This window comes from Equus quagga, chromosome 8, assembly GCF_021613505.1.
Source record: "Equus quagga isolate Etosha38 chromosome 8, UCLA_HA_Equagga_1.0, whole genome shotgun sequence".
NCBI lineage: Eukaryota > Metazoa > Chordata > Mammalia > Perissodactyla > Equidae > Equus > Equus quagga.
This window is the reverse complement of record NC_060274.1, coordinates 87,307,563-87,333,102: the sequence shown is the minus strand read 5'-3', so window position 1 is coordinate 87,333,102 and position 25,540 is coordinate 87,307,563. Positions and strand designations below refer to the sequence as shown.

Genomic DNA, 25,540 nt, shown 5'->3' with positions numbered 1-25,540 from the left:
ATTGCTCAACTTTCTCTCTCTCCTCTCTTTTTCCCTTTTCTCTGCTCTTGCCCACCTTTAAATTCTCTTCATTTTGCATACAGAATAGTTTAACTCTTTCTTTGTTGTCTCCTTCAATCAGTGCCTTTAGGGCTCTTCACCCCTTCCTCCCACCATCAATTATTTTCTAACGAAGTTCCTTAGAGGAAATTTGATTCCATCTGGAAAGTAAGTTTTTTCCGTTTAGCTACCAGTATAACACATCAATAGGTCAAAGAGAGAGAGAGGGAGGGAGGAAGGAGGAAACAATACATGATCATCTCAATAGAAGGTAAAGCCTTTATCATTGAATTTTTTTATTTCTGGAACAGACAGTTAATGAAACTAGATTATAAAATGGAAATAAGGCTACAACAGAAAATTTCATAGACATTTCATAGATAGAAAATGAAGTGAAGCTATCAAAATGATCAGGTTGCTTGCTATTGCCAATATAGTTTAAAATTCTTCTGGAAGTTTTAGCCAATGCAATAAGACATGAAACAGAAATAAGAGGTATAACTATTAGAAAAGAGAAAGGAAAATTATTGTAGATGGTATTTATGCTTAGAAAAATAAAAACGAATAAACAAAGAAATCCTTAAAAAGAGTCAGAGTTTAGTAAGGAGACAGACTGTTAAGCAAATACACTAAATGAATAGCTGTCTTTTATCCCAGCAACAACAATTTAGAATATAATCTAAACCTGTACTCCATTAACACAGGTGGGTTAAGCATGTAAAATGCCCAAGAAAAAAACTAAGAATTTCCAGGACAAAAGAAAATTAAAACTATACTGAAGCAAATAAAAGTTTTGAATACATGGGAAGACATTTTGGTTGGCAGGTGACAGAAACCCAATGCAAACTCTTAAGCTTAAAAGGAGCTTTGCTGGAAGGAGACTGTAGCAATTCACAGACCTATAGAAGAGCTATAGATCTCGGGATATGACGGATTAGAACCAGGGACATGCCACTCTCAGGACTCTTCTTTTATCTGCTTTCCTTAGGGTACTAGCTTTGTTTTCTCAGGCTCCTTCATGCATTGGGATGTGGTTGCTAGCACTAGGAATCTAACAGGAAAGAAAAGGCCCTTCCTTTTGGTTTCGGTATGAAAAATACTAGAGAAGAACTGTGATTATCCAAGCTTGAGTCATATACCTACTCCTTGACTTATCACTGAGGCCAGGGCCATAGAGTAACATAACTGAAAGTCCATTAGACTCACATGGAAGGAGTAATGAGCGAGGAGATGTTCTCAAAATAAAGCGAGAAGGGCTATTATAAATAGGGAGGAGAAGGTGCTTGGGTAAATAAATACAACAGACATTCCATACCGAAAAGACCAATCATCTACCTGGATGAGAGCATGATAGGTTGTTAAGATGATAATTCTTCTGCTAAATAATTAAACAATTATATTTTTGTTAAATACTATATTGATATAAATTCAAAAGGGAGATTTCTCTTTAGAAATTACACAACAATTTTAACTAAAGTTTTCTTAGAGACGTAAGCAAGTAAGAATAGCCAAAAAGAGAGAGGAGGAAATCTTGCACTATCAGATATTAGTGGATATTATAAAGCCATAATAAGGGAAATAATGTAATCCAGTTATTAAAAAAAAAAAGACAGGTTAATCTAACAGTATAACTCAGAAATAAACCCTAACATATTTGAGAATTTAGAATATGTCATCACAAATCAAGTTGTATTCTTAGACTTTGATAGGGGAGCCCTCCTCACCTTGATGTGTATGATATCTGAAATAAAGTTAGATTGCAAATCTGTTTGAAATTGTGGAAGAGAGAATTTCTTAAAGTTTCTAAAACCAAGAGTTGGCATATTTAAAATAACAGAGCAGTACCTATGTGACTGGTTTAAAGATAGTCAAAACGTTATTGATACTTTTTTTTTGTGCTATCTTTATTGTTTTATTTTTGTGAGCATAAAACTCTTCATCTGGGTCTTTATTAGGTTCATTCCTGACCTCTGTACCCCAGCCCCAATTTTTCTGCCTTTTAGGAATTTTTGGAGCCTTATCCTCCCAGAAGGAGAGGATATCTACAAAGCCATGTCACAGATGTTTTGAGACCAATTGAAGGTTTCCAAGATTTTTTTTTTGACCTTTCAGAGAATTAAATCTCTTCTTTTCTCTGTTCTTTTCAGGACTCTAACTTCTCAGCCTTCTGTCAGCATAATCTTTGTGTATTTTTTATCAGGAACTGAGTTGATAAGTTACTTGTTGGATTTAAATGGGATTACCACATCACCTTGGGCTCCTCCTGCCAACAGTTTATCAGGCTGCCACCATTACACACTTCAAAATGAATCTGTAGTTATTTCTGTTGTAGATTCTTCTTATTTTGTGCTTTCTTGTCTTTTCTCAACCCATTAAACTCACCGTGCATTATTCATCTCCACCTGTAGCCCCAACTTCCTTCTTTAAGGGAAGCTGCAAATTGCTTCATGCAAGAGACTAAGCAACAATAAGGCTCTCCCTAGTTACAGATACAGTGTGTCTTATTTCATACATAAAAGGACGTCTGTTTCGTGCTAAAAAATGCAGAACATTTTGCTTGACGTATACTGTGTATTTGTTTATTTACGTATAAATAAAGTACAAACAGTGTGATGTGTCACTCTGAGCCCTGAATTAGGAGAATGAGAATTTTGGTCAAAGCAGTCTGATCTAGGTTATTTAATCTCCTGGAGCCTTAATGTCTCAGTGTTCAATAATGTTTCAATAATACATTCTTTGAAGGGTTGATTTGATGATCAAATAAGGTAACATAGATGAAGGCATCATGACAGTGCCTAGCACATACTGAACAAATGTTTGTTACATTTGATTTGAGCTCTTGTTCTCTTGATAAATTCAGTAGTATGGATGCTGCTACGAGAGTTTATGACTGTGGAGGATTTATAATCAGTCTGGAGGGTTCAAGGCATACACAAGAAATTGTCCTTCTGAAGAGAAAGGAGTGGATTTATGGCAGGGACAGAGGGGAGATAACAGGAAAGGAGAATGTAAAAGGCATCGAATGAGAGTCAGGAACAAAGGAGAGAGGAGAGCTGGGGTGGGGAGAGGTGGGGGAGTGGGCAGAGCAGATGAGATGGAGTGGGCTGAATGGAGTTTCTCAGCTCCTGCACCTGAGTCACATTATTTTTGGTACCCTGAAGGTTTAGTTTATCTATGATTTCCCTCATGGGGTTTTTGATATTATTGAAGAGAGACCTGTGTGACTCTATCTGTTCCCGTATTTTTACTCCTATTTAGTCATAGACATTTCATGCTTTCAAAATCAGTTTAAAATAAATCAGAACAGGGGAATTTTTATTTTTCATTTTGTCAGAGCAGACCATTCCATTGTCCCTGGAGAGTGCTCTGTCCATGTTTGTGGAGAATCAGAGGAAGAGTTCTTTCTCACTCACTCAAAGTTCAAAGAGGACAGTGCTCCAAAAGGCTCACTCAGGTTGAGTTGGGATGAACCATGGCAGGGGGCCATTGTGATCCTCCAAGGCAGGGATAAGTAGTACGTGGGACTCTGGTTGTATTTTCTAGGATACAAAAACTGTGTGGAAACTCTATATATTGGGTACCTCTTGAGCCCAGCTTCACATTTTCTTGGCCCGCTTTTTAAGCTCTAGCTATATTGCTTTCTCTTGATTTCTGTCCTGGGGATTCTCTGATGATGTGGGAATTGCCCCACAGTCATGCATAGTAGACCAGAAGGGCTAGGGAATTAATACCCTGTGGGGTTACCCTTGTCCTTGGGATGAGAGCCTGCAGATAAATCTTCCCTCTTCCATTCCTCGGGAGGATAATTCTGAGCATCACCCACAGCTCTGAAGATCTCTGACAGCAATGATACGAGAGATGAGAGGGAGGAATTAGGATTATTTTGTTATTATAAGGTACTCACACTATGTGTAAAGTAGTATAGTGTTATTGGAAACTGAACTTGTATTAGCTGTAAATGTATATTGTGAATTCCAGGGCAACCACTGAAAAAAAAAGATAAAAGAAGAACTGTAACCAGTATGCTAAGAAAGAGAGGAAATGGACTCACATAGGATGCTCAATTAAAACCCCAAAGGCAGAAAAACAGTGGAAGACAAAAATAGGAGCAAAAAACAAGGGCAACACTAGTAAACAGTAATGAATATGGTAGCTATTAATCCTATATCAATAATCATTTGAATGTCAGTGTTCTAAATGCACCGATTAAAAGACAGAGATTGTCAGAGTGGATCAGAAAACAAGACCCAACTATAGTTGTCTACAAGAATCCTGTTTTAAGTATAAAGACTCATATAGATTAAAAGTAAATTGGTAGAGAAAAATATACCATGCTAACACTAATCAAAAGAAAGCAGGAGTAGCTGTGTTAATTCAAACACAGCAGACTTCAAAGCAGTGGAAGTTATCAGGGATGAAGAAGCGCATTATATGATAATAAAGGGGTCAGTTCTTCAAGAAGACATAACAATCCTTACAACAGAGTGTCAAACTATGTGAGGCAAGAAATAATAGAATTGCAAAGAGAAATAGATGAATCCGTTATCATAGTTGGAGATTTTCCACACTCTTCTCTCAGAAACGGACAGATCCAGCAGGCAGAAAATCAGTAAGAACATAGCTGAACTCAACACATCATTAATCTGGTAAAATTGGGTTAGAAAACTGTCTCTAAATCACTGGTCCATATATTTTAGTATTTAGTTATGGACCCCTTTGAAGATCTAATAAAAAAATCTGGAATCTTCCCTCAGAAACAAAACCGAAAACGTTTACTTATTGAAAGTTGCTATAAATAAAAATAACAGGTTTTTTTTTACACTATAAAGTTTTCATAACAAATTAATTTTAATTATGATAACACTTATGAATGGATAGTTCTTTAGGTGCTAATTAGGACAACTAACTGGAAATATTGTTTTTCCAAAGTATCATCATAAATCTTTAGAAGTATTTTTCTCTCTCTGGGATTGGGTAGTGAGAGGAGGATGTGCTACAAAGTTATGGGAAGGGGCCTGGGAATCCACATGTGCATCAGGAAGTATCTGTATACTGAACAAATAATAACTCATGTCTGTATGTAGCAATCTTTATATATATAGATGCTGTTTTGATGAATGAAATAAAATTTATTTAAAAGGGAAAAAACCCCACATCATCAATCAACTGAATATAATTGACATCTATAAATTAACTTTATCCAGCAGTAGCAGAATACACATTCTTCTCAAGCTTACTTGAAACATTTACCAAGATAGACCACTTTCTGGGATGTAAAACACACCTTAACCAATTTAAAAGAATAGAAATCGTACAATGTCTCTTCTCAGACCCCAGTGGAATTAAACTAGAGATCAATAACATAAAGATAACTGGAAAGTCCCCAAGTATGTGGAGATTCAATAGCACACTTCTAAATAATACATGAGTCACAGAAAAAAATCTTGAGAGAAATTAAAAATACCTTGAAGTAAATGAAAATAAAAACATAACATCAAAATTTATGAGATGCAGTGAAAGAAATACTTAGTGAGAAATTTATAGAATTGAATGCATATATTAGAAAAGAAGAAATATCTAAAATCAGCAATCTAAGTTTATTGTTTCTACTTTAGGAAACTAGAAAAAGAAAAGTAAATTAAATCCAAAGTATGCAGAAGAAAAGAAATAATAAGAATTAGAGCATAAATCAATGAAATTGAAAGTGGGAAATCAGAGAAAATCATTGAAACCAAAAATTGGTTCTTTGAAAAGTTCAGTAAATTCAATAAATCTCTAGCCAGGTGAACTAAGAATAAAAGAAAGAGGACACAAATTACTAATATCAGAAATGCAAGAGAGGACATCACTACTGATCCTATGGACATTAAAAGGACAATAAAGAAATACTCTGAATAACTCTGTGCCCATGAATTTGATAACCTAGATGAAATGGACCAATTCACAATTGTAAAAAGGGTGCCACTCTGATGGGAGATGTTGATGATGGGGAGGCTATGCATGAGTGGGGGCAGGGGATATATGAGAAACCTATGTACCTTCCCCTCAGTTTTGCTCTGAACCTAAAACTTCTGTAAAAGTTACATTGTTAAAAAATAAAAGATAATTATAATCACAGATTGCAAGAGAAAGGGGTACATCACACCATGGGGGCCAGACAGGGAAGCACCAGTGTTCGTCCCCAGGCAGAGGGAGAGCAGGCACTGTGAGCAAGAGCCTTACTGTGGTTTCCATAGGAAGGAGTGGGTGAGGCAGGGTAAGCAGGTCTAGGATTGGCTACTTTGACTAATTTCAGTGGCCTCTGGAGCATAGGGACTGTCCTTAGTTGTTTGGTACCCGGCTATGGGGTGATTTGGGCAGAAGGATAGTGGCCCAGAGTATCAGAGCCCAATAAAGGAGGTGGTTGGAGATGTAGACTCTGGATTGGTTGGTTTGTATTTTAAAAGCGTGCCCTTGGGAGATGAGTCTCCCTGAAGGGCGGGGTGGGGTAGGGAGGTGAGGGGAGGGGGGCAGCAAAGGAGGCAGGAGGCTAAGACAAGGTGAATCAGGCATATTATGGGGTTGTCCAGAATAAGACATACCTGACACATGCATATAGGACAGATGGTAAAGCATCAAGTTTACCGAAGCCAGAAACGTGGTTAATACACCCAGAGTGGTGATGACTCAATATCATACCTGTGTGTTGGCTTTCCTTTGTTGTTCCCTGATTCATTCTCTGTCCTCCACTCCTGCTTCCTGGAGTCACTTCCAAAATAAACTACTTGCTACAAGCCTTTGTCTCAAGGTCTGCTTTCTAAAAGGAAACTAGGCCAAGACCCTATGTTGGAAGCAATTCACGATGGCCTAAGAAAGGCCTCATTTCTCTGGACATGGTAGTATTCTTTGCTTCACTCTTAGTATATTTCTTGTTGTGTATTTTTTATTTCAAATTGTGGAAACTATTTTTGCTCACCTTTTGCCTTAAAGGTTTATTGTTCTTTTTAATTCATTTTTTTTCTGCCTTATCTCCCAAACCCCCCCTGTACACAGTTGTATTTCTTAGTTGCAGGTCCTTCTAGTTGTGGGATGTGGGACGCCGCCTCAACGTGGCCTGACGAGCCGTGCCATATCTGCGCCCAGGATCCCAACCTGGGCCGCCCCAGTGGAGCACGTGAACTTAACCACTCGGCCACGGAGCCGGCCCCAAATTCATTTTTATTTTTATTTTTTTGCTGAAGAAGATTCACCGTGAGCTAACATCTGTGCCAGTCTTCCTCTATTTTGTATGTGGGTTGCCGCCACAGCATGGCTGCCGATGAGTGGTGTAGGTCTGCACCTGGCAACTGAACCCAGGCTGCCAAAGTAGAACATGCTGAACTTAACCACTAGGCCGCAGGGCTGGCCCCTTAAAGGTTTATTTTTTGAAAAAATAGTCTATCATTTATGAATTAATTTATTCAGCAAACATCTCTTCAAGTCCTGGTGAATATGATCATGAGTTCATACTGATTGTTCTAATTCAAATCCAACACCACAGGGTTCTTCTTTGCATTCTTCCATTCCATTGCCTATTTATATTTTCCTTCTCCTGAACTGAGAGCTCTGGAGCCCAAAATCCTTGTTATAGCTGCTCATTTTCTCTATCCTACAATATACGTGACATAGTTTAGATTACTACTTTATGATTACTACTGACTAGAAACCTACTAAGGGAAGTTCAGGATTTCTTTGCAGTGTGTGTGCATGTGCATGCATGCTTAGAATTAATTGCTCTAAGGATGTACAGTTGGAGTACTGTATTCAAAAGATATTTAAATTAATTCTTGTTTTCCATTATGGTTGTGTTACCAACTTGATATACAGTTAGGTTTGTTTGTTCCTGTTTGTATTCAGTTTTAGGATTTCTTTATTCCTTGTTGATTTTATTTTATTTTTGAGTATTAAAACATTTACATAGTTCAAAAGTAAAAAAACTATCTATAAATGTGAAGTCTTTCTCTCATCTCTAGCCTATTCTCTCTATTTTCAACCTATCCCCTGTAGGTAACCATTTTCATGGTTTCTAGTCTATTATTCTTGTTTGTCTTTTTGCAAAAGTAAGCAAATACATTTCCTCTTGTTTCTTAGTCAAGAGATAGCATAATATACTTATCAGATATTAGATAGCATAGTATATGACTCATGCATATTGCTTTTTCCCCAGCTTACAATACATATTGGAAATCACTCCTTGTCAGTTTATAGAGATCTTTCTTTGGAAGATATTAGTACCTTATTATAGTTAATTCAACTGGCCTACATATGGTGAGGTTAATTATAGAACTTTTCAAAGAGGTGCAGCAAATGTTGGTTGTGGACCGCATGAGAACTTTGTTATTGCTAAAGGATAATTTAAGAAAATTTATACAAATACCAAGTGAATATGTGTCAAAGATCTTATTTGTCTCATTAATTGATGAAGAAACCAGTAAGATGTTACAAGTGGTTTGAAGGAGAATCTGGAGAGCAGACAGATATACAGGTCCATCAGGAATGTTGAAGTGAATTTCTTTAATAGTTGTAAAACTGCCTAAACTCATCAGTAACTACAGGCAATAATTAATTGCATTCCGTGGGACACAATTTACATTTCTATAAACAAGAATTATTTGCATGGCTATCGGTTTCCTCCAATTTACAGAAGTGTAAAATAGTTCCAAGATAATGAAAAATGGAAATAACTGAGGTGGGTGAGGTAGACAGCATACCCACTAAACTTTTTTGCCCATTTCAAAGTCTTTAACCATTTTTTGGGCAATGTTTTAGGAGGGGATGGGGATGAGGAGTAGGGGAAAACCAGTTCATTTTTCCATAGACTGGCTCTAATCTGAACCAGTCAGTAGGCGCTTTGCGTTTTTCTGGCTCTCCAAAGCTTCTTGAGGGCAGGGATGGTGTAGTGAGGGTTTCTGTAGGTCTTTAAGCATCCAGCACCGAGCTCTGAAGCACTCAGCACTGTGCTGGAGTGTTGGGGGCACAGACATAGTCCCCTTCTGTTGGTGGTTGGCATGTGTCAGTGGACTTATCCCTCAGGCATACCCAATATTCTTAAATCTTCCCATTTTGTGTTGTGTTCACCTCAAGCAGACTGTCGTCAATGATTTACCTTCTGAAAGAGATTAAAACAGAAATAAGCAAAATTTTCCTCAAAATTTGCCAGCTTCTTGGATTGCTCTGGGGTTTACACCTTCGAGCCAGGTTAGAGGTGAGGCTCACTAATGAGCTGTTATAAGTAGATCCTTGTGGCTGGAGCCCAAGTTCTATGTAGTGACAACTTTGATCAAGTCAGAGAACAGCTGGAGCAGTCCAGGACAGGGCTGGGGCTTTGATATTGCCCTTCTTTAAAATGTTTATTATTATTTTAGTTATTAGTTTTTGGATTCGATGAGAACCAAAAATTTTTTTGAAGAAAATTTTTGTTTCACTTTCTCATGCTGCAGAAGTTTTTCTAATCTCAATTGTGATAGATGTGTTTACCGAAATATAGTATTCTCATTTGAGTCATGTGTGCATCAGCTGCATGCTCCCTCTTTATGAATATGGAGAGGATCTTTGTCTGTATTTTCTATCTTGAAATACAACTTTTCAGAACATAGTTCAACTCTGGGCCCAAAAGCTGCTCTGCCCCCACTATTTTTTAATGGCATCGTTGCCTACCTGGCCGCCTAAACAGAAACCTCAATCTATCTTGACATGCTCTCTTCTTTATCCTCTACATCTCATCAGTTACCAAGTCCTGTTGATTCTGTTTGCTTGTCGCCTAAAATCACCCTCTTATGTCTTCATTATCACCAGGTTTTTCCAGACCCCTCATTTTCTCATGGCTGATTTCCCTTCCAGCTGATTGCCCCAGTTCTAGGCTCATGCACATCTCCCAGCTAGGACATCCTCTGTGTCACTGGTTCCCAACATTTTCTTGAACAGAGATCCCCTCCCCACTTTTTTTTTTTTTTTTGAGGAAGATTAGCCCTGAGCTAACTACTGCCAATCCTCCTCTTTTTACTGAGGAAGACTGGCCCTGAGCTAACATCCGTGCCCATCTTCCTCTACTTTATATGTGGGACACCTGCCACAGCATGGCTTGCCAAGTGGTGCCATGTCTGCACCCGGGATCGGAACTGGTGAACCCCGGGCTGCAGAAGCAGAACGTGCGAACTTAACCTCTGCGCCACCGGGCCGGCCCCCCTCCCCACTTTTTAAGTTAAAAAACAAACAAAACAAAACAAAATCACAGGCCACCCCATGAGAGTAATTATTCTCTTGGCTCTCAAAGGTCAAGAGAAACACAGATCATTTCTATTTTTTGACTTTCCCAGAATCTAAAATAGGTTATAAAAATTCTGCTGTGTTTGTTCACGTTTAACAAATTAACAATTTAACATGAGAAAAGTATGCAATGTAATTATGCCTTTCAGAAGATAGTTGGAGGATTTATTAAGATATCAGTTTCTAGTGCTTTATCGATGGTACCATTTGGATATGGGGAATACCTTTATGTTATGTGATACGCATACATGTAACATTTAGGAATGCATTTGGTTGCAAACAACCAAAGACCTAAGAATGTACTAAGTGGGTATTTATATGTCTCACAACAAAAAATCTGGAGATGGGAGAGACCAGGGAAGTTGTTCAACTGTGTTGTCAGGAACCCAGGTTCTTTCTACCTTTCCACTTTTCCATATGCAAGATGTCAGCTTTTGTTGTAATGCTTGCCACTTCGTGGTTACAAGGTGGCTGCTGTAGCTCTAACACCACGTCCACCTTCCAGTGAGAAGAAGAAAGAAGGGCAAAGGGGAAAAAAGGGGCAAAGTTTAAAGGGACAAAAACGTTTTTGTCCTATTGAGACTTTACTTTTTTACTTGAAAAGAGACTCTAGCCCCAGGAATTTCCACCCACATTTCATCGGCCAGAATTATAACATTGTTAGCCATAGCAGTAAGGGAGGCTGGGAAGTGGAATATATTGTTTTCTTGCCTCTTTAGAAGAGGAATGCAAGTGAACAGGGGATTGGGAATGAATGTTGAGTGAATCCTATTCATAGCTTATAACACAGTCTTCTCTTAAACTTGCCAGTGTCTTTGTAGCTGTTAGTACAACTTCTGGAGGTGCTGTCATGTCCATTTGGGACCTCTAATGAAGAGAAAGCTTAGGTCATGTGATCCTTCTGATTCACTGACTGAGAAAATGTTGAAAAACCTATTATGAATTCAGTAGCACTTTGACATGAATTTGTAGTTTATTCATCACATCCACATATACTTAAAAGTCAGTCATATATATATATATATATATATATATGTAAGACTTCGTTATTTTGTCTACAGATGAAATGGGTCCATGGACCCCTTCCTACAGCCCTGCTTTTCCTCACAGGGTCACTGCTCTATGACACACTGGTTTCCTTTCTGAAACACAGATATGCTCATGTCACCACAACCTTGCTTAAAAATCTTTAGTTCTTTTTTGCCTACAGAAGAAATTCTAAAATGATTACCATTTTATTCAAGACACTTTACAACTGGCCCCCTCAGCCTTTGGCCTTATCTCTGCTCACTGCCCCCTCTCCCTTTGCTCCAGCCTTGACAAGCTGCTTTGTTATGCCTCTGAGCCTTTGCACATGCCTTTTGCACTGAATGTTTTTCTCTCTTCCCCACCTGCTGAAGATCTGTTCCTGCTTTAAACCCACGTTGAGGTCATGTCCTCTGCTCAGCTCTCTCCAGGGCCCTAAGGCAGAGTGGGTGAGCTCTCCTCTGCTCACTGTAGCCTTTTATTTGCCCCTTAGATATGGTGCATTGCCCATTTATTGTGATTGCTTATGGGTTGACTGGTTCCCAAGGGGAACATTCTCATTCATCTTTCTATTTCTGGGGTCCAGAATGGAACCTGGCATATTGACGGAATTCAATATGTATATATTGAATGAGTAAATGAAAGAATGAAGGGAAATGGGGAGGAAGTTTATTGTAAGGCCTTCACTTAGATCAAATTTAAGAAAACAGGCTGCTGCTGTTGTTTTTCCTCCTAGAACCAGACCTTGGTTAACATAGAACAGACCTTTGTTAACGTAGAACCAGACTTTCATTAATAGGACCAAATCTTATTAAGATATATGTTTAGGAGTTTAAAAGAGCTGTCTTGCATTTCAGAAGTGGGAGGGGTCTGTTTCCTGCCACTAATGTGCTTTAATTTTCTCTTGATTGACACAACAAGCAGTTTGGATATGGGACACCCCAAGGGGGTCAGTCATGGCCATGGTCCTTAGACCAAAAGAGTTGTTTGACCCCTGGGTGTCCTTGAAGGTTCAGGGATCCTCGTGAGGGGCTCCCTTTTGTGTGTGACGTTCTCTTGGTCTTGGTGACAGAGCTGTCCTTCAGGCACAACAAACCACAGTGATTTCTTCTATGGTGGGCTGCAGGCGGCGGGTCAGGGTCTTGGGGAGGTGTCCCCCTGTGCATACAAATTAGTCTGTACACACCTGTCACACGCATGTGTGTTAGCTGTCACTGCTCCTTACCCCTCCATGCACACCTCCTTATGCCCCATGAAGAGCCTTTGTGTGAGTTAGAAAAAGGTACTCCTTCTGCATGGATGGGGTAGAAAAAGCCAACCTCTTCTGGGTGGACAGCTCCATGGGTGCATAGCTTGGCAACTGGACAGTATCTTTGTGCAAAGGGAAATGCTTTCTTTCCTCTGGGAAGAGGAAACCCAGCACAAGCCCATGGCAACTGGGTGATGGTGATGAGGCCCTCAGGCTCTACTTTTTAAAAAAAGTTTGCTCATAGACTTCTTTTATAATAACTTTATTTATAGTATTTTATTTATTTGTATTTTTATAATAACTTTTTATTTTAGAACAGTTTTGGATTTACAGAAAATTTGCAAAGATAGTACAAAGAGTTCCCATATACCCCTCACCCAGTTTCCCCTATTATTAACCTCTTATATTGCAATGTATGGGACATTTGTCATAATTAATGAATCAATATTGATACATTATTATTAAGATGCTTTATTCAGATTTCTTCAGTTTGTACCTAATGTCCTTTCTAAGTTTTAGGATCCCATCAGGATGCCACATTACATTTAGTCATCATATCTTCAAGGCTCCTCTTGGAGGAGTTTCTCAGACTTTCCTTGTTTTTCGATAACCTTGACAGATTTGAAGAGTACTGGTCAGGTGTTTTGTAGAATGTCCTTTAGCTGGGATTTGTCTGATGTTTTCCCCATGACTAGACTGGGTGTTTTAATAGGTTTTATTATTATTTAGCCAGCCCTGGTGGTCTAGTGGTTAAGATTCCGCACTCTCACCGCGATGGCCCAGGTTCTTTTCCCAGTCCAGTCAGGGAATCATATCGCTCATCTGTCGGTTGTCATGCTGTGGTGGCTGCCTGTTGCTGTGATGCTGAAAGCTGTTCCACTGGTATTTCTAATACCAGCAGAGTCACCCATGTTGGACAGGTTTCAGCGGAGCTTCTAGATTAAGACAGAGTAGGAAGAAGAACCTGAACACCCACTTCTGAGACAATTTACCATGAAAACCCTATGAATAGAACCAGAGCATTGTCTGCTACAGCACCGGAAGGTAAGAGAATGGCGCAAAAAGACTGCGCAGGGTTCTGCTCTGCTGTACACAGGGTCCCTAGCATTTGGAATCGACTTGAGGGCACTAACAGCAAATTATTGTTTAGGTATGGTAAGGCCAAGAGATCAGGGGGTGATGGTCATTGAAAAGATAGTTTGTTAATATTCACAGACCCCCAAAGAGGGGTTAGATGTCACACCATGGAGGCCACACTGAGAGGCGCTGGAGTAACTGAAAAGAAGGGGAACTATGGGAAAGAGTCTTTATTGTGGTTTCTGCAGGAAGGAACAGGCGAGGCAGGGTAAGCAGGCTTAGGATTGGCTCGTTTGAATGACTTCAGTGGTCTCTAGAGCATTGGAGCTGTCCCTAGTTGTCTGGTACACAGTCCTGGGATGACTGGGGCAGGTGGATAGTAGCCTGGAGTGTGAAAGCTCGGTGAGGGGGGTGTTAGGGATGTAGGCTCTGGATTGGTTGGTTTGTATTTGAAAAGCATGCCCCTGGGAGGAGGACTCTTCCTGAAGAGTTGGAGGAAGGGAGGAGGTGGAAGATGAGGGATGCAGGAGGCCAAGGCAAGGTGACTCAGGCATATTATTGGGTTGTCCAGAACAAGGCATGTCTGGGATTCTGGGGTATGTATGTAGGGCCGATCTTAAAGCATCAAGTTTACAGAAGCTAGAAACATGCTTAAAACACTGGAGTTATGTGTTTTGGGGAGGAACACTACAGAGGTAAAGCGCCATTTTTGTCACATCATATGAAGGATACATAATATCAGTGTAACTTATCACTGTTGATATTGACCTGGATTACCTGGCTGATCCGGCCCTATTTTGTGACACCGTATCCACTTCGTGTCTGCCTTTAACATTCATCTCATGTGTTTGAGGTATTTGAAGAGTAAGATGTCAGTAAACATGCAGTGTAATTTTCCTTGGGTCTTGATCTTCCAGAAGAATGAACTTGTCTGTGGTGAGTTCTGGTTCTTAGAGGTGGGGCCCTCTATGGGATCAGTGTCTCCCAAAGTCTTGAAACTTGGGCCTCACGCAAGCTGAGTTCATAGGGGAGACATGTGTTTGAGCATCTTTACTCTTCTCTAAAGGTAGTCCTTTGTATGCTTCCAATTGCTGAACAAATTCCTAAGTAGATACTTGTGGCTCTATCAGGAGTTTGGGTTGATCACCACTGAAATGAGACAGGATATATATCCGTAAAACTTAGTTATGATTCAAAACAGTCAGAGTGATAGCCTATTTTCTCCACAAAAATTAAAAAATTCCTGGTTACTCCATAAGTTGCCTGACCCATATCTTTTGGAGTCCTCTGATGTTGGTGGAGATCATGAGAAATAGGTAAATTTCCCTGCTCTGCTTTTGAAAATCCTGAGCTGGGCAAGGCGGGACATAGAGTTGATTGGTAATTCACTTGCACACCTTTTTTCCCTCGTTCTTCAGGGTCTAAGTCGCAGAACTGCCTGTGGAACTCCCTCATCGATGGGCTCACAGGGAATGTCAAGGAGAAGCCACGGCCAACGATTGTCCACGACCCCCGGCCACCGGAGGAAATCCTAGCTGATGAACTGCCCCCGCTTGATAGCCCGGAAGCCTTGGTGAAGACATCCTTCAGGTTTGGTGGATCGCAACTCAGTTTGTTCCTTCTTACTTGCTTGTGGAGTTATTTCAATCCAGTTGGATGCATCGTCAGCATGGCCAGCAAATTACCTTGTTTCTTTACACTGAGTAAATTAGAATTGATGGGGAGTGCTGGAATTAATGCTAGCTGGACTTCTGGCTGGATTTCCTGAATGTAGTGAAGATCATATCAGTAGTTAAGTTGCTGTTGGTATTTAATTGGTATTGGCATTTAAATGCTGAGGCAAAGGATTTACTGATGTTGGCAATTTGAATTGGATTAATGAGTCTTTGCTTCAAAGGAGGATGACGCATGGAGATAAGTGCACAGAGAAAAAGCACGTGGTGGGAATTAATTCAGTCCTGTGCCTTTTGAATCTCTTGCTGGGGGAAGGTTTCTAGTTGTAAGAGATGTGAGAGCTGCTGCCTCCTGCAGTGAAGCGAGGATCTTCTCGTGTGGTTCCCAGGTGGCCGTTTACTCTGTTCTTGTTCATCGTTTAGTCTTGCATCTTCCTGTAAAGACCTCTTGCGTTTTCTTTCTGTATTATACTCCACTTTCATCATGATTCTGTCCCTCACTTTCTCACCCTTGTTAAATAAAAATCAATCTGGGTATGGATTTAGTGTATAAAAGTGAGATTTTTTTCTGAATTGGGTCTTTCTAACTCACTTTTGAAATACACAATAGTACTGGTATTAAGATTAAGAAATTAAGATTTGATGATTTTGCCAGCCTGCCTTCCTCCCCCTTTCTCCCTGTTACCCTAATTTTACTTCTTTCAGTTTCCTTTCCATTATATAAGGCTTTCATACTCTCCACATGGCTAGTGGAACATATAAACCTCCCTTTTCTTCCCCATAAACAATTCAGACGACTCTTGGAGTCCATGAAATATATTTGAAAAATGTGCTCTCTTTTGCATCCAGGTGACGTGTGTAATCGCTTGGTAAAAGCCATTTCATTGTGTGAAGGTTCCTAGTGTAGATTGAATTATAGATGAGTTCTGAAAAGAAGTGATGAATAGGGGTTTGGATTTCTTTATAGAATGTGACTGATGCAGTGGCGGGACAAGAATTGCAAGGCAAATGCTTTCTTATTCCTAGTAAGGGTTTGGTTACTGCATTGTGAGGTTTTCTAAAAAAATAAAACCCACTCAAGTAGAGAGAAGAACATTCTCTGAACCTGAGATTCTCTGCAAGTGACTGCGGTGGGAAAGGGGAGGGTGAATGGCTTTCTAGGTCTGGGCGTTCTCATCTTGGCTTCTCTGGTGGAGTCAGCCCCTTCACAGACAGTCTTCTTGTAGCTACTCCTTCTGCTCCAGACCAGGTTCGTCATCTTCTTCAATGAACAGCTAAAGAATTGGTCTCATGAAAAGAACAGCTTATTTGCTAGCCCGACTCCATTACCATCTTCCCTTCTTTTTGCATTCCCTCAGTGCTCTTTAATAGAGAAGAATGTATTGATGGCCATGAACTTCATTTGATCTGCTAGTTGTATTATGTGTCCATATCTTGGTTCCAGAAGGAGATTAAATTGTAAGTTCGTTAAGGTCAGGACTTATTTCTGGTTCCTTGTAACACTTGGTGCGGTAGGAAAAACACGGCAGGTGTAAATGTGCCAACACTTCAGCAATTGAAGCTAGAAATCCATTGGCATTGGGTATTCGTTTATTGGTCTCCCTAATACAACTGTGTCCTTTCTTCCACAGAAGATGGTTGATTTCAATGGCAACGCCAGAGGGTAAATATTCTCTAAAGCAGTTGTGGTAGTCACATCAGTTGTGAGATTTGTTGTACATAAATTATTATAAGCAAAGTACTAAAATGTGGGAACAGTTTACTTATCAAGAAATAAATTAGAGCAGAATCAAGGTTACCCTTGTGATAATGCTGCTTGTTATCTATCTGCATTTTGGATTGCAATGAAAGGAATGAATTGTGGCTGAATTTTAAATAATACTGGTAGGAATATATCTCTCATGTCTTCTCTCCCCATTTCACTCAAGGAGTGAAAAAACCTGAGAATTGCTGACTCCCAATGTTAGTGATTCTGGGAAATCTAGGAAGAATGGTATATTATACTCCTATATTTTTAAACTTTGGAGATGTGTCAATGATCAGTGCTCTCAGATCCTAAGATAACTCCTTTTACCAAGCAGGACAGTCTTCCTTTTACTGAGGTTGAGGTGTTGAGTTCTTTTTTCTGACCCTGAAATTTAGAGCCTCTCAGCCCCCATGCCCTGTGTGTGTGTGCACGTGAACATATTTATACTCGCCCCCTCTGCCCCCACAGTAAGGAATCTGAGCCTGCGATTGTTAACATCCTGTCATTCTCAGTTCTGGAGGGTCTTGTTTCCTGAGGAGGAGCACATGGTTCTCATGAATTGGCGTTGTCTGTCCTCAGAGCTCCTCTGTCCGGTGGTTACCACTGAGCAACACAGGGTTAGTGAAAGCTTTGGTTACTCCCTTCTCTTTCTCCTGGTTCATACCGGTCATCAGCTTTCATTGTTCACTAAGATCCAAAATGCAATGACAATAAGCCTAGTGTGCCAAATGATCAGGAAGTCCAGTCTTTTCATGGGGTTCTTCAGCCTAACTCCTCCCAAGGACCCCCAGGCTTACTGACAGTGGTTTGAGAGTCACCCCTCACCCTGCTCTGTCTCCTGCCACCTGCCGGGGAAATGGGGTCTCGCTTTGAAGGTGGACTTTCTGACCTCAGTGAAGTTATGTTTACATTATCAGTCCAGATCTCCTCTTTCTTTGTGATGTCTTCTCCTGCTGGCTTCTGTTGTCCTTCCCTGACACCCGGCCCCAGTTACCACAGTTTCTCAGACAGGTTCTAACAACGTTGATCCTCAAAAGGAAGGGGTCAGATGCTTCATGTCACTTTCCCCAGAAATCTTTTCTAGCTATTTGTGAGTATGCGGAGACAATTATATACACACCGTTCCCAGGACAAAGAGTATAACTTGTTTTATATATGCATAATATTTTCTTTCAGGTGGTTCTTTCTAGAATCAAAGGAACAGTCTGTCTTAAAGGTAAATTCTATGCTCTATTCCAAAAAGTAGGAAGTGTTTATAAATTTGTAAATGCTAGGTGTTTTACAAAAAAGTTTCTAACGTTTGTATGTTTCCATCTCCCCCAGGCTCCCTGTTTCAACAATAACAATAATAGGTATTCTGAAATTACCAGGCATGATCCTAACAAACCAAAGATTATGTCCATTTTAGAGATGAAGAAACTGGCCCAGAAGTGTAGAGCTTATGGTTCTGATTGAATTCAAACACAAACTAATACGGACAAGTGCTTGTAGACTGGTGGTCACCGATGGCGGAAGCAAGGGGTAGCTTGGGTAGACTTTAGTCCTGCTTAATCTTTCCCAGCCCCTGGAATCCCACCCCAAATAAGCATATCATCTATAAACTCACATAAAAAGCATGCCTGTGATACAAATGCAGCTTCAAGATGACTCTTCTTCCAACCAAACTGCCACTGGTGGCCAACACTGTCTCTCTGGGTCAGTTAGCAAGAATGCCAGAGGCTATAGGAGAAAGTGAGAACTTGACACATAGATTTAGAAATAAAGATTTTGGAAAATGAGAGGCCTCTTTTATCACCTCTTTCCCCCAAGGCTTATGAGGTTATAGTTGAAGTGTGTGCAAATGCCATCTCAATTCTGAATACGTTCCCCCATAAGCTCCTATCTGGTCCTTCTCCTTGCTGGGCTGTGGTGATGGGGCACATGTTCCACGTCATGGAGCAGACAGATCAGCAGAGTCTTGGGAGAAGGACACCAGTGCCTAAAGGGAAGGGTCTCCTCATTCCTGTGCAGGGTCCATCCCAGCCAATATCGCTGGAAAGTAACACGGTTTGGTGCTCTGTTGTACTATGGACTTTAGTCTCTACTCCTCAACAAAGGGGCATTCTAAGATACCCAGGTGGGAAAATTCAACTTCTGAAAGCCGCTGTCCTGGGCTTTGGTCTCAGTTCAATTACCACTGGCACATTGCTTCGTCTGTTTGAATTTCTCTTTTAACTGTCACATCTGAGGTTCTCCAACTTGAGTGTGCATCACTATTACCTGGAGGGCTTGTTAAAACAGATTGTTGGGTTCACCTCCAGGTCTGGATGGGGTCCTAGGATGTGCCTTTCGAACAAGCTTCAGTTGGTGCTGACGCTGCTGGTCCAGGGGCCACACTTGGAGAAGCACTGGACTGGATGATATTTAATACCCCTTTGAACTCTGAAATATTTTGCTGTGTTAATTTGAGCAGGTCACTTATCTAATCTGGCCTCAGTTTCTTGATCTTCGAAATAGGGATGAGGATGCCCTCTTCCCAGGGTTGTTGGGAGGATTTGGAGGAGCTAATATAAATCAAAGAGACAAGCACAGTATCTGGCACGCAGAATGTGCTCAGTAAGTACTACTTCGTATTCCTGCTCAGCACTCGCTGGAAACCTTGCATGCCTTTGAGCGTATACATGCAGGGTAAATAGCATCAGACTTGGGTTTTGTGGCTCCAGGTGCAGATACTGTGGGCTCTGAAAGCTCACTAAGCCTCTGGCATGAAAAGTCTGCTTTCAAAACCTGAGACTTTTGAAAAGAAGAAAGTGGGAACCATAAGTAAATAAAAAGGCTTTGCAGTCTACAAAGTAGATACCCCTGGGAATTGTACCCCGGAATGCCTGTTTGCCTTGTTTCCCATGACCTGTCCCTTTGAACCTATGTTCTGCTCAGGTTTTTCTTAAGAGATGAAAGAGTAAACTGAACCTGGAGCTTCAGGGAGACCCACAACTCCAGTCAGTCTGATTAGTGATGGGAATCTCAGTGCCTGCCACTAGAGGACCCAAGAGAACAGGAGAGAGCTGGGTACTGAGAGCCCTTTCCCCAGCCTCTACTGTGCACCTTTGCACCGGTGAGACCCAGCCCAGACTGCACTTTAAGACAAGAAACCAGTGCTTCTTGAGCACCTGCTTTGTCCAGAAACTGTACATTCATTTGCTCATTTAATCTCCCCAAACCCTGGCAAGGTGAGTATTCTTATCCCAGTTGTAGAGATTAGGAAACTGACGCTCAGAGACTCAATCAAGCAACTTACCCAAAGTCACCCAGAAGGTGGCAGAGGTGGAAATTTCAACCCAGTTCGCCTGGCTCCAGAGCCATGCCCTCTCCACCATGTTCTACTACTGCCACATCAGCTTGGCTTTCACGCTGCTGGGTTCATCGTTGGTGAAATAAGGTAGCATGATTGGTTCTACTCATTTGGGCGTGTACTTTGGATATGTAGTTTGATGCTTCTCCTATGCAACTGACTCTGTTCTATTGCTGTAAATCCTTTTTCTAGTCCAAACTTATGTTTTTAAGCCATCCAGCCTTTTCAGATAGGAGCCCTTTAAGGCAGTGCTTCTCAAACTTTATGACCAGTGAATTTCTTGGAGGATGCTACTAAATGCAGATCCAGATTCAGTAGTCTGGGTTGCAGCCTGTTAATCTGCCTTTCTTACAAGCTCCCAGTGCTGTGATGGTTCGAGGACCACTCTCTGAATAGTGAGGCATAGGCTTTGGAATACCATAGGTATGAGTTTGCAAACACTTCTGAACTATGTGATTTGAATCATGGTTTTTATTCACAGTTTCCTCATTTTACAAATGGAAAGAGTGAAATAAAAACACAGGCCTTGGGGGCTGTTACTAGGATAAAGTGGGCTAATGAATGTGACAGCCCCTAATTCCTTCTCTCCCAGCTTTCAAAACCCTATTTAGGAGTGGATTAATCCTCTACACCGTGACCCCTTCTTCTGTGACCCGGTTGTGCACTGAGCCCCAGGCTGGGAAGATAAGCCCCGTGGGTGTTTTGTGAACAAGGCTGGCCACTGGCCTGACCTCCTTGGGCAGCAATGGAAATTCTGAAGCCACCCAGTGCGTCAGCCATCTTGGTGACTTGCCTTGAATTATGTGACTCTCAATATAGGTTGAGCTGCCAGGTTTTGATAATTCTGCATTTGGAAGAGTAGCACGCTCTCTCCATAGAGAATCACTGGGGGCTTGAAGAGCTTCTCTTCCCACGTAGAATGGACTTATTTGGGCTTTGGCAAAAGTGTTCCTGATTCTATACATAGCTTCCTAAGAATATGTTGCAGAGAGCTGAACTGCATTGAGCTAACACACGGCTACAGATGAGATTAAGGCCTTGTCAGATCCCGTTTAATGGATTGTGTTTTCCATGCAGAATTAAACCGTTGAACTCATCCTCATTTTGGCTTTTGGCAGTCATTTTCCCACCAGGGGCTGCAGCCAAGAAGACAGTTTCTGACTTCATTACTTTCAGGAAATGTGCAATCTGGCTGATGATATGGCGTGGCGTGGGTTGGTGTCCCCTGCAGCTTTGGACCCCACCCTGGGATGAGTCATGGGTTAAAATTCTTGATTAGCTCATGGGAAGTCTGGTCGTCACACATCTTTCTCTATCGCCATATGTTGGTCACCCACTGGGAACTTTGGGGGCACCTACTTTCCTGACCCAGTGCTGCCTCCCTCTAGTTGACATTTTTCCACTCTAGTCTCCACTAATCCAGATCAGTAGAGTCTTCCTCAAGGTTGCGAAGGGGAAAAAATGAAAGAGTGATTTCTGAGTATTTTTTTAAAGCTCAGAGGAGTTTCTAGTGCAATGTTGGTTTCCCGTAAGGGAAATATTTAGGCTTCCCTATGTAAGTAAATTTTTATGGACAGATTATCCTATATTGGAAATAGACAAGCACATATCATGCAGACACTGTTCCTCTTGCGTTCTTCCTTGTCCTCCCACAGTATTTTGGGAAAAGGAATTTGTCTCTTATGGTGGCCATGTGCGAGCTGCTATGTGAGTGCTCTCACGTCTCCGACCACAGGGAACGTAATTGACCCATGGCCCCAGCTTCTGTGTGAGGAAATTTATCCCTGTCCTGGCTGAGGCTGTGTTTCCCAAGGGTACTCTTAAGCCGATGACTGAGTGTCAGGGATGCTAAGGCTGGCGGTTCCTGGAGACATGGGCCTTCTCTGACATTGGCTCAAGGACTCCCTGATGGCCTTGCTGATCTTTCTTTAGAACTGCACTGTGGTCCACCTCACTTCCACCCAAACTTCCTTTCTTCTCTCCTTCACTGGGAGTCAGACCTGCATCTCGACTCTTCTAGCCTCCATGGCTCCTTCCCCGTTTTCTCTTACAGATGTTTCCCCTGATAAATTTCTGGCATGAGTAATCTTGTCTCAGCATCTGCTTTTCAGAGGACCCAAGCTAATAGTCTCCCACCATGCTGTGATCCTCTGCTGGCCCACCACTGCCAGCTCTGTGTTGTGGACACAGCTCCAAGGCTACTGGCCTAGAAATCCTTGGCCAGTCTTTCTCTATTTGATTTTCTGTTTTACATTTGATGTGTCTTCTCCATCGGCTCTAGTGGTGGGGTTAAACATGGGGCAGGCCATGATTTTTCTCACTGTCTTGTACTTTTATTGTCCTCAAGAGACTTTGCTGAAGCATTGGGATTAACTAAAGTAACTACAACATAAGAGGGAAGCATTTAAAATCATACCCAAAATACGACTGTTTCTCTTGTCCAAGGGAAATGCTCAAAAAATGTTGAACACTGTACAGATGGTTCCAACACTGTACATTCACATTCCAGTTCCCAGCCAGTGGGCCTGTCTCCAGGGATAACTTCCCCTAGAGAGCTCATCCTTCAAACCAGACACATTCTCACCAGGCTATTGGGGAATCCAGGTTTCTACCCACAGGAAAGGAGCTCGTCTGAGGCGTCCTCCACCCCCCAGTATATGCCTAAATCAGAATCACTCCTAGCAGCACATTTGACAAAGCGTGAGTGACTCATCCTGCAATAATCCCACAGGGGAAGAGCAGGGAGCTTCAGTACTGTCAGGCGGGGAAGGAGGGACTGGGATAGTCCTGGAGCCTCCATCGACATCTCCCTGCCCGAGTGAAGTGTGGATCAACTGCCCCATGCTTCCTGATTAGCAACAGGCACTTCTGTCCTAGGCCACACAGAGACCTGAAGTGTGTGGGGAATCCCTGAAGTTCTCTCCAAATGAAGGAAGGCCCCCCGCCCCCAGCCACGCAGACCCCTCCCCCAGCACTGCTCTGGGTCCCATTGAAGTCTGGTCATGATTCTCATATGGTTCTGGATCAGGTGGTCCAGGCTTTATCCTTTGGCTACTTTGTCCCCATGTCAACCTCACTGGCCAAGTCCTCAATCACAGTCCCGGGTTGTTTCTGAGCTTTAGCCTCAGGCGCTTGTGGGAACTTCTGAGGACAATTTGGGAAAGCTAAAATGCATCCTCCCTCTAAGTCTACTGGCCACTGAGTTTACTTGGCTGTAGATCCTCTGGTTTGTAGACAGATGTCCCTCTAGAGAGAGAAGAGGAAGCCTCACTCCTGTTTCTTCTGACCGGGTTTCCCTTCTCCCTATAAACCCCTGAGTCAGAAAAGCTGGACATCTCGCTTTCCACTTCTAGATTATATCCTCCTTGTTCCCCAGTATCAGGCCTTGGGCTAAGTCTTAATGATGGATGAGGTCAAGAGACAGATTGGCCTACTGATATGGGCCCCTACGCTGGGAGATCTCTCAAAAGCACCGTATGTTATCCCTTATAAACTTTTGGCGATGAATGACTTTACTGCATTTTTTTTGCTGTAAAATTAAGCTACCCTAAATAAAAATAAAGCAAAACCCTTTAACACTGTGCTGTGCAATAATGCAAATCTGCATATCCTTTGGTTGGTGATCAGTCCCTGGCATCTGCAGCGGGGTCAGAGGGTGGGCCCTGGTTACATTATTAACCTCATGATAATGTGACCCTGTGTTTTACTCTGTGGAAGTTTTTGTTCCCACTTGCAGCATTAGGGCAGGGGTTCTGCCCTTGCTAGAGGAAAGGAGCAGTTTCCTTTTTTATTAGACTCTTTCTAATAACCTATGCTCTCTTCCCGTTCAAGTGCACGTTCTGTAGTCACATCCTGTTCCAGGAACTGGAGCCACATGGGATGTACTGGACCATGCCCTGCCTCCCTGGACCTCACATAGATCAATGAATATGTTGAATGGTACTTGGTGTAACTATGAAACAGGCCACACTGGATCATGGTGGACAGAAAAGGGAAGCCACAGAAATATTCTGAGCCAGGGTCGGGAGGCAGGAAGACGTGGCATGTGTTGGAGCAACTGTTGGATTTGCCTCTCAGGCATGTGAGAGGTAAAGTTGGGACCAAATATGGTAGTGTCTTGTTTACCACAACAGTTTTATTCCACAGGCAGAGATCTTTGGAGCTCTTGGAAATCTTTGGAGAAGCAGGAAGAAGACTGCATATTTTTTCATTAAGTTACAGAATTAGGAATTATATTTCCATGCCTCGGTCCCCTACACACAGAGCACTGAAAGTGTTTCCTGGCCTGCAGCAGAGGTAGAATAATGGAGCTGGAGAACAGCCTGGGGTCTGAACACCCATGGTACTGGGAAGAAGTGCATGGGTAATCTTGGGAAGAAACTTGTGAAAATGTTTTTCCTCAAGAAATGGAACAGAGACCAGTTTTTTAAATTTCTTCTAAATGCAGTAGTAGCTAATGGCTATTGAATATACTGTCCCATAACTGTAACCTAGCTGCTCCCCATTTATTGATTACTGTTAAGAGCAGCCAGAAGTGAATTTGCTAGGATGAATTACCTCCAGACCCTGGAGGTCAGCTCTGTTGAGGAAGGATTGTTATTTGAACAAGAGCTGCGGACCTGCTTGTCCTCATTTGAAAGAGGTGATAATTCTGGCTCAGGTGATAGGGCTCAAGTACTTGGAGGCAGGCACATTGTACTGCCTGAGAGTATGACTCGGGCACTCTCTGCCAAGTCAGAAACAGACATACGTGAATCAAATAGCAAACTTGGATTACAGATCCAAAACTTTGATCTATTCATCATTTTCGTTCTTTGAAAACGGTCCAGATTTAGAATTAGAAAAGGATGTCTGAAAGAGGGCTGAATTATATTTATTAAATTATGTGTTTCTTGAATATTCTGCTAATTATTCTGTCTTTGACTATGTCTGGCCATGTCAGGGTTGAGTTTCCTTGGTCATTAAATTTCCCTGGGTAGCCCTGAACTAGGCTGTCGTGTTTGGCTCTAAGCCAACTCATATTTAAGAAATGCCTTTGCATGTGTTTTGTAAAAAACTATTTTGACAATTTTTAAACCTTCAGAAAAGTTGCAAGACTAGTAAAATGAACAACT

At 41.6% G+C, this 25,540-nt stretch overlaps 1 protein-coding gene across 2 annotated transcripts in view; it reads left to right on the top strand.

Moving 5' to 3' along the window:
- The window catches only part of PDE1C (phosphodiesterase 1C), a 492,809-nt gene that overhangs the window by 112,470 nt on the left and 354,799 nt on the right, over positions 1-25,540 (top strand). For both annotated transcript variants that reach the window (XM_046670213.1, XM_046670214.1), the window contains exon 3: positions 15,094-15,265. In XM_046670213.1, the coding sequence (XP_046526169.1) occupies positions 15,094-15,265 (172 nt within the window). The remainder of the gene's footprint in view (positions 1-15,093; positions 15,266-25,540) is intronic.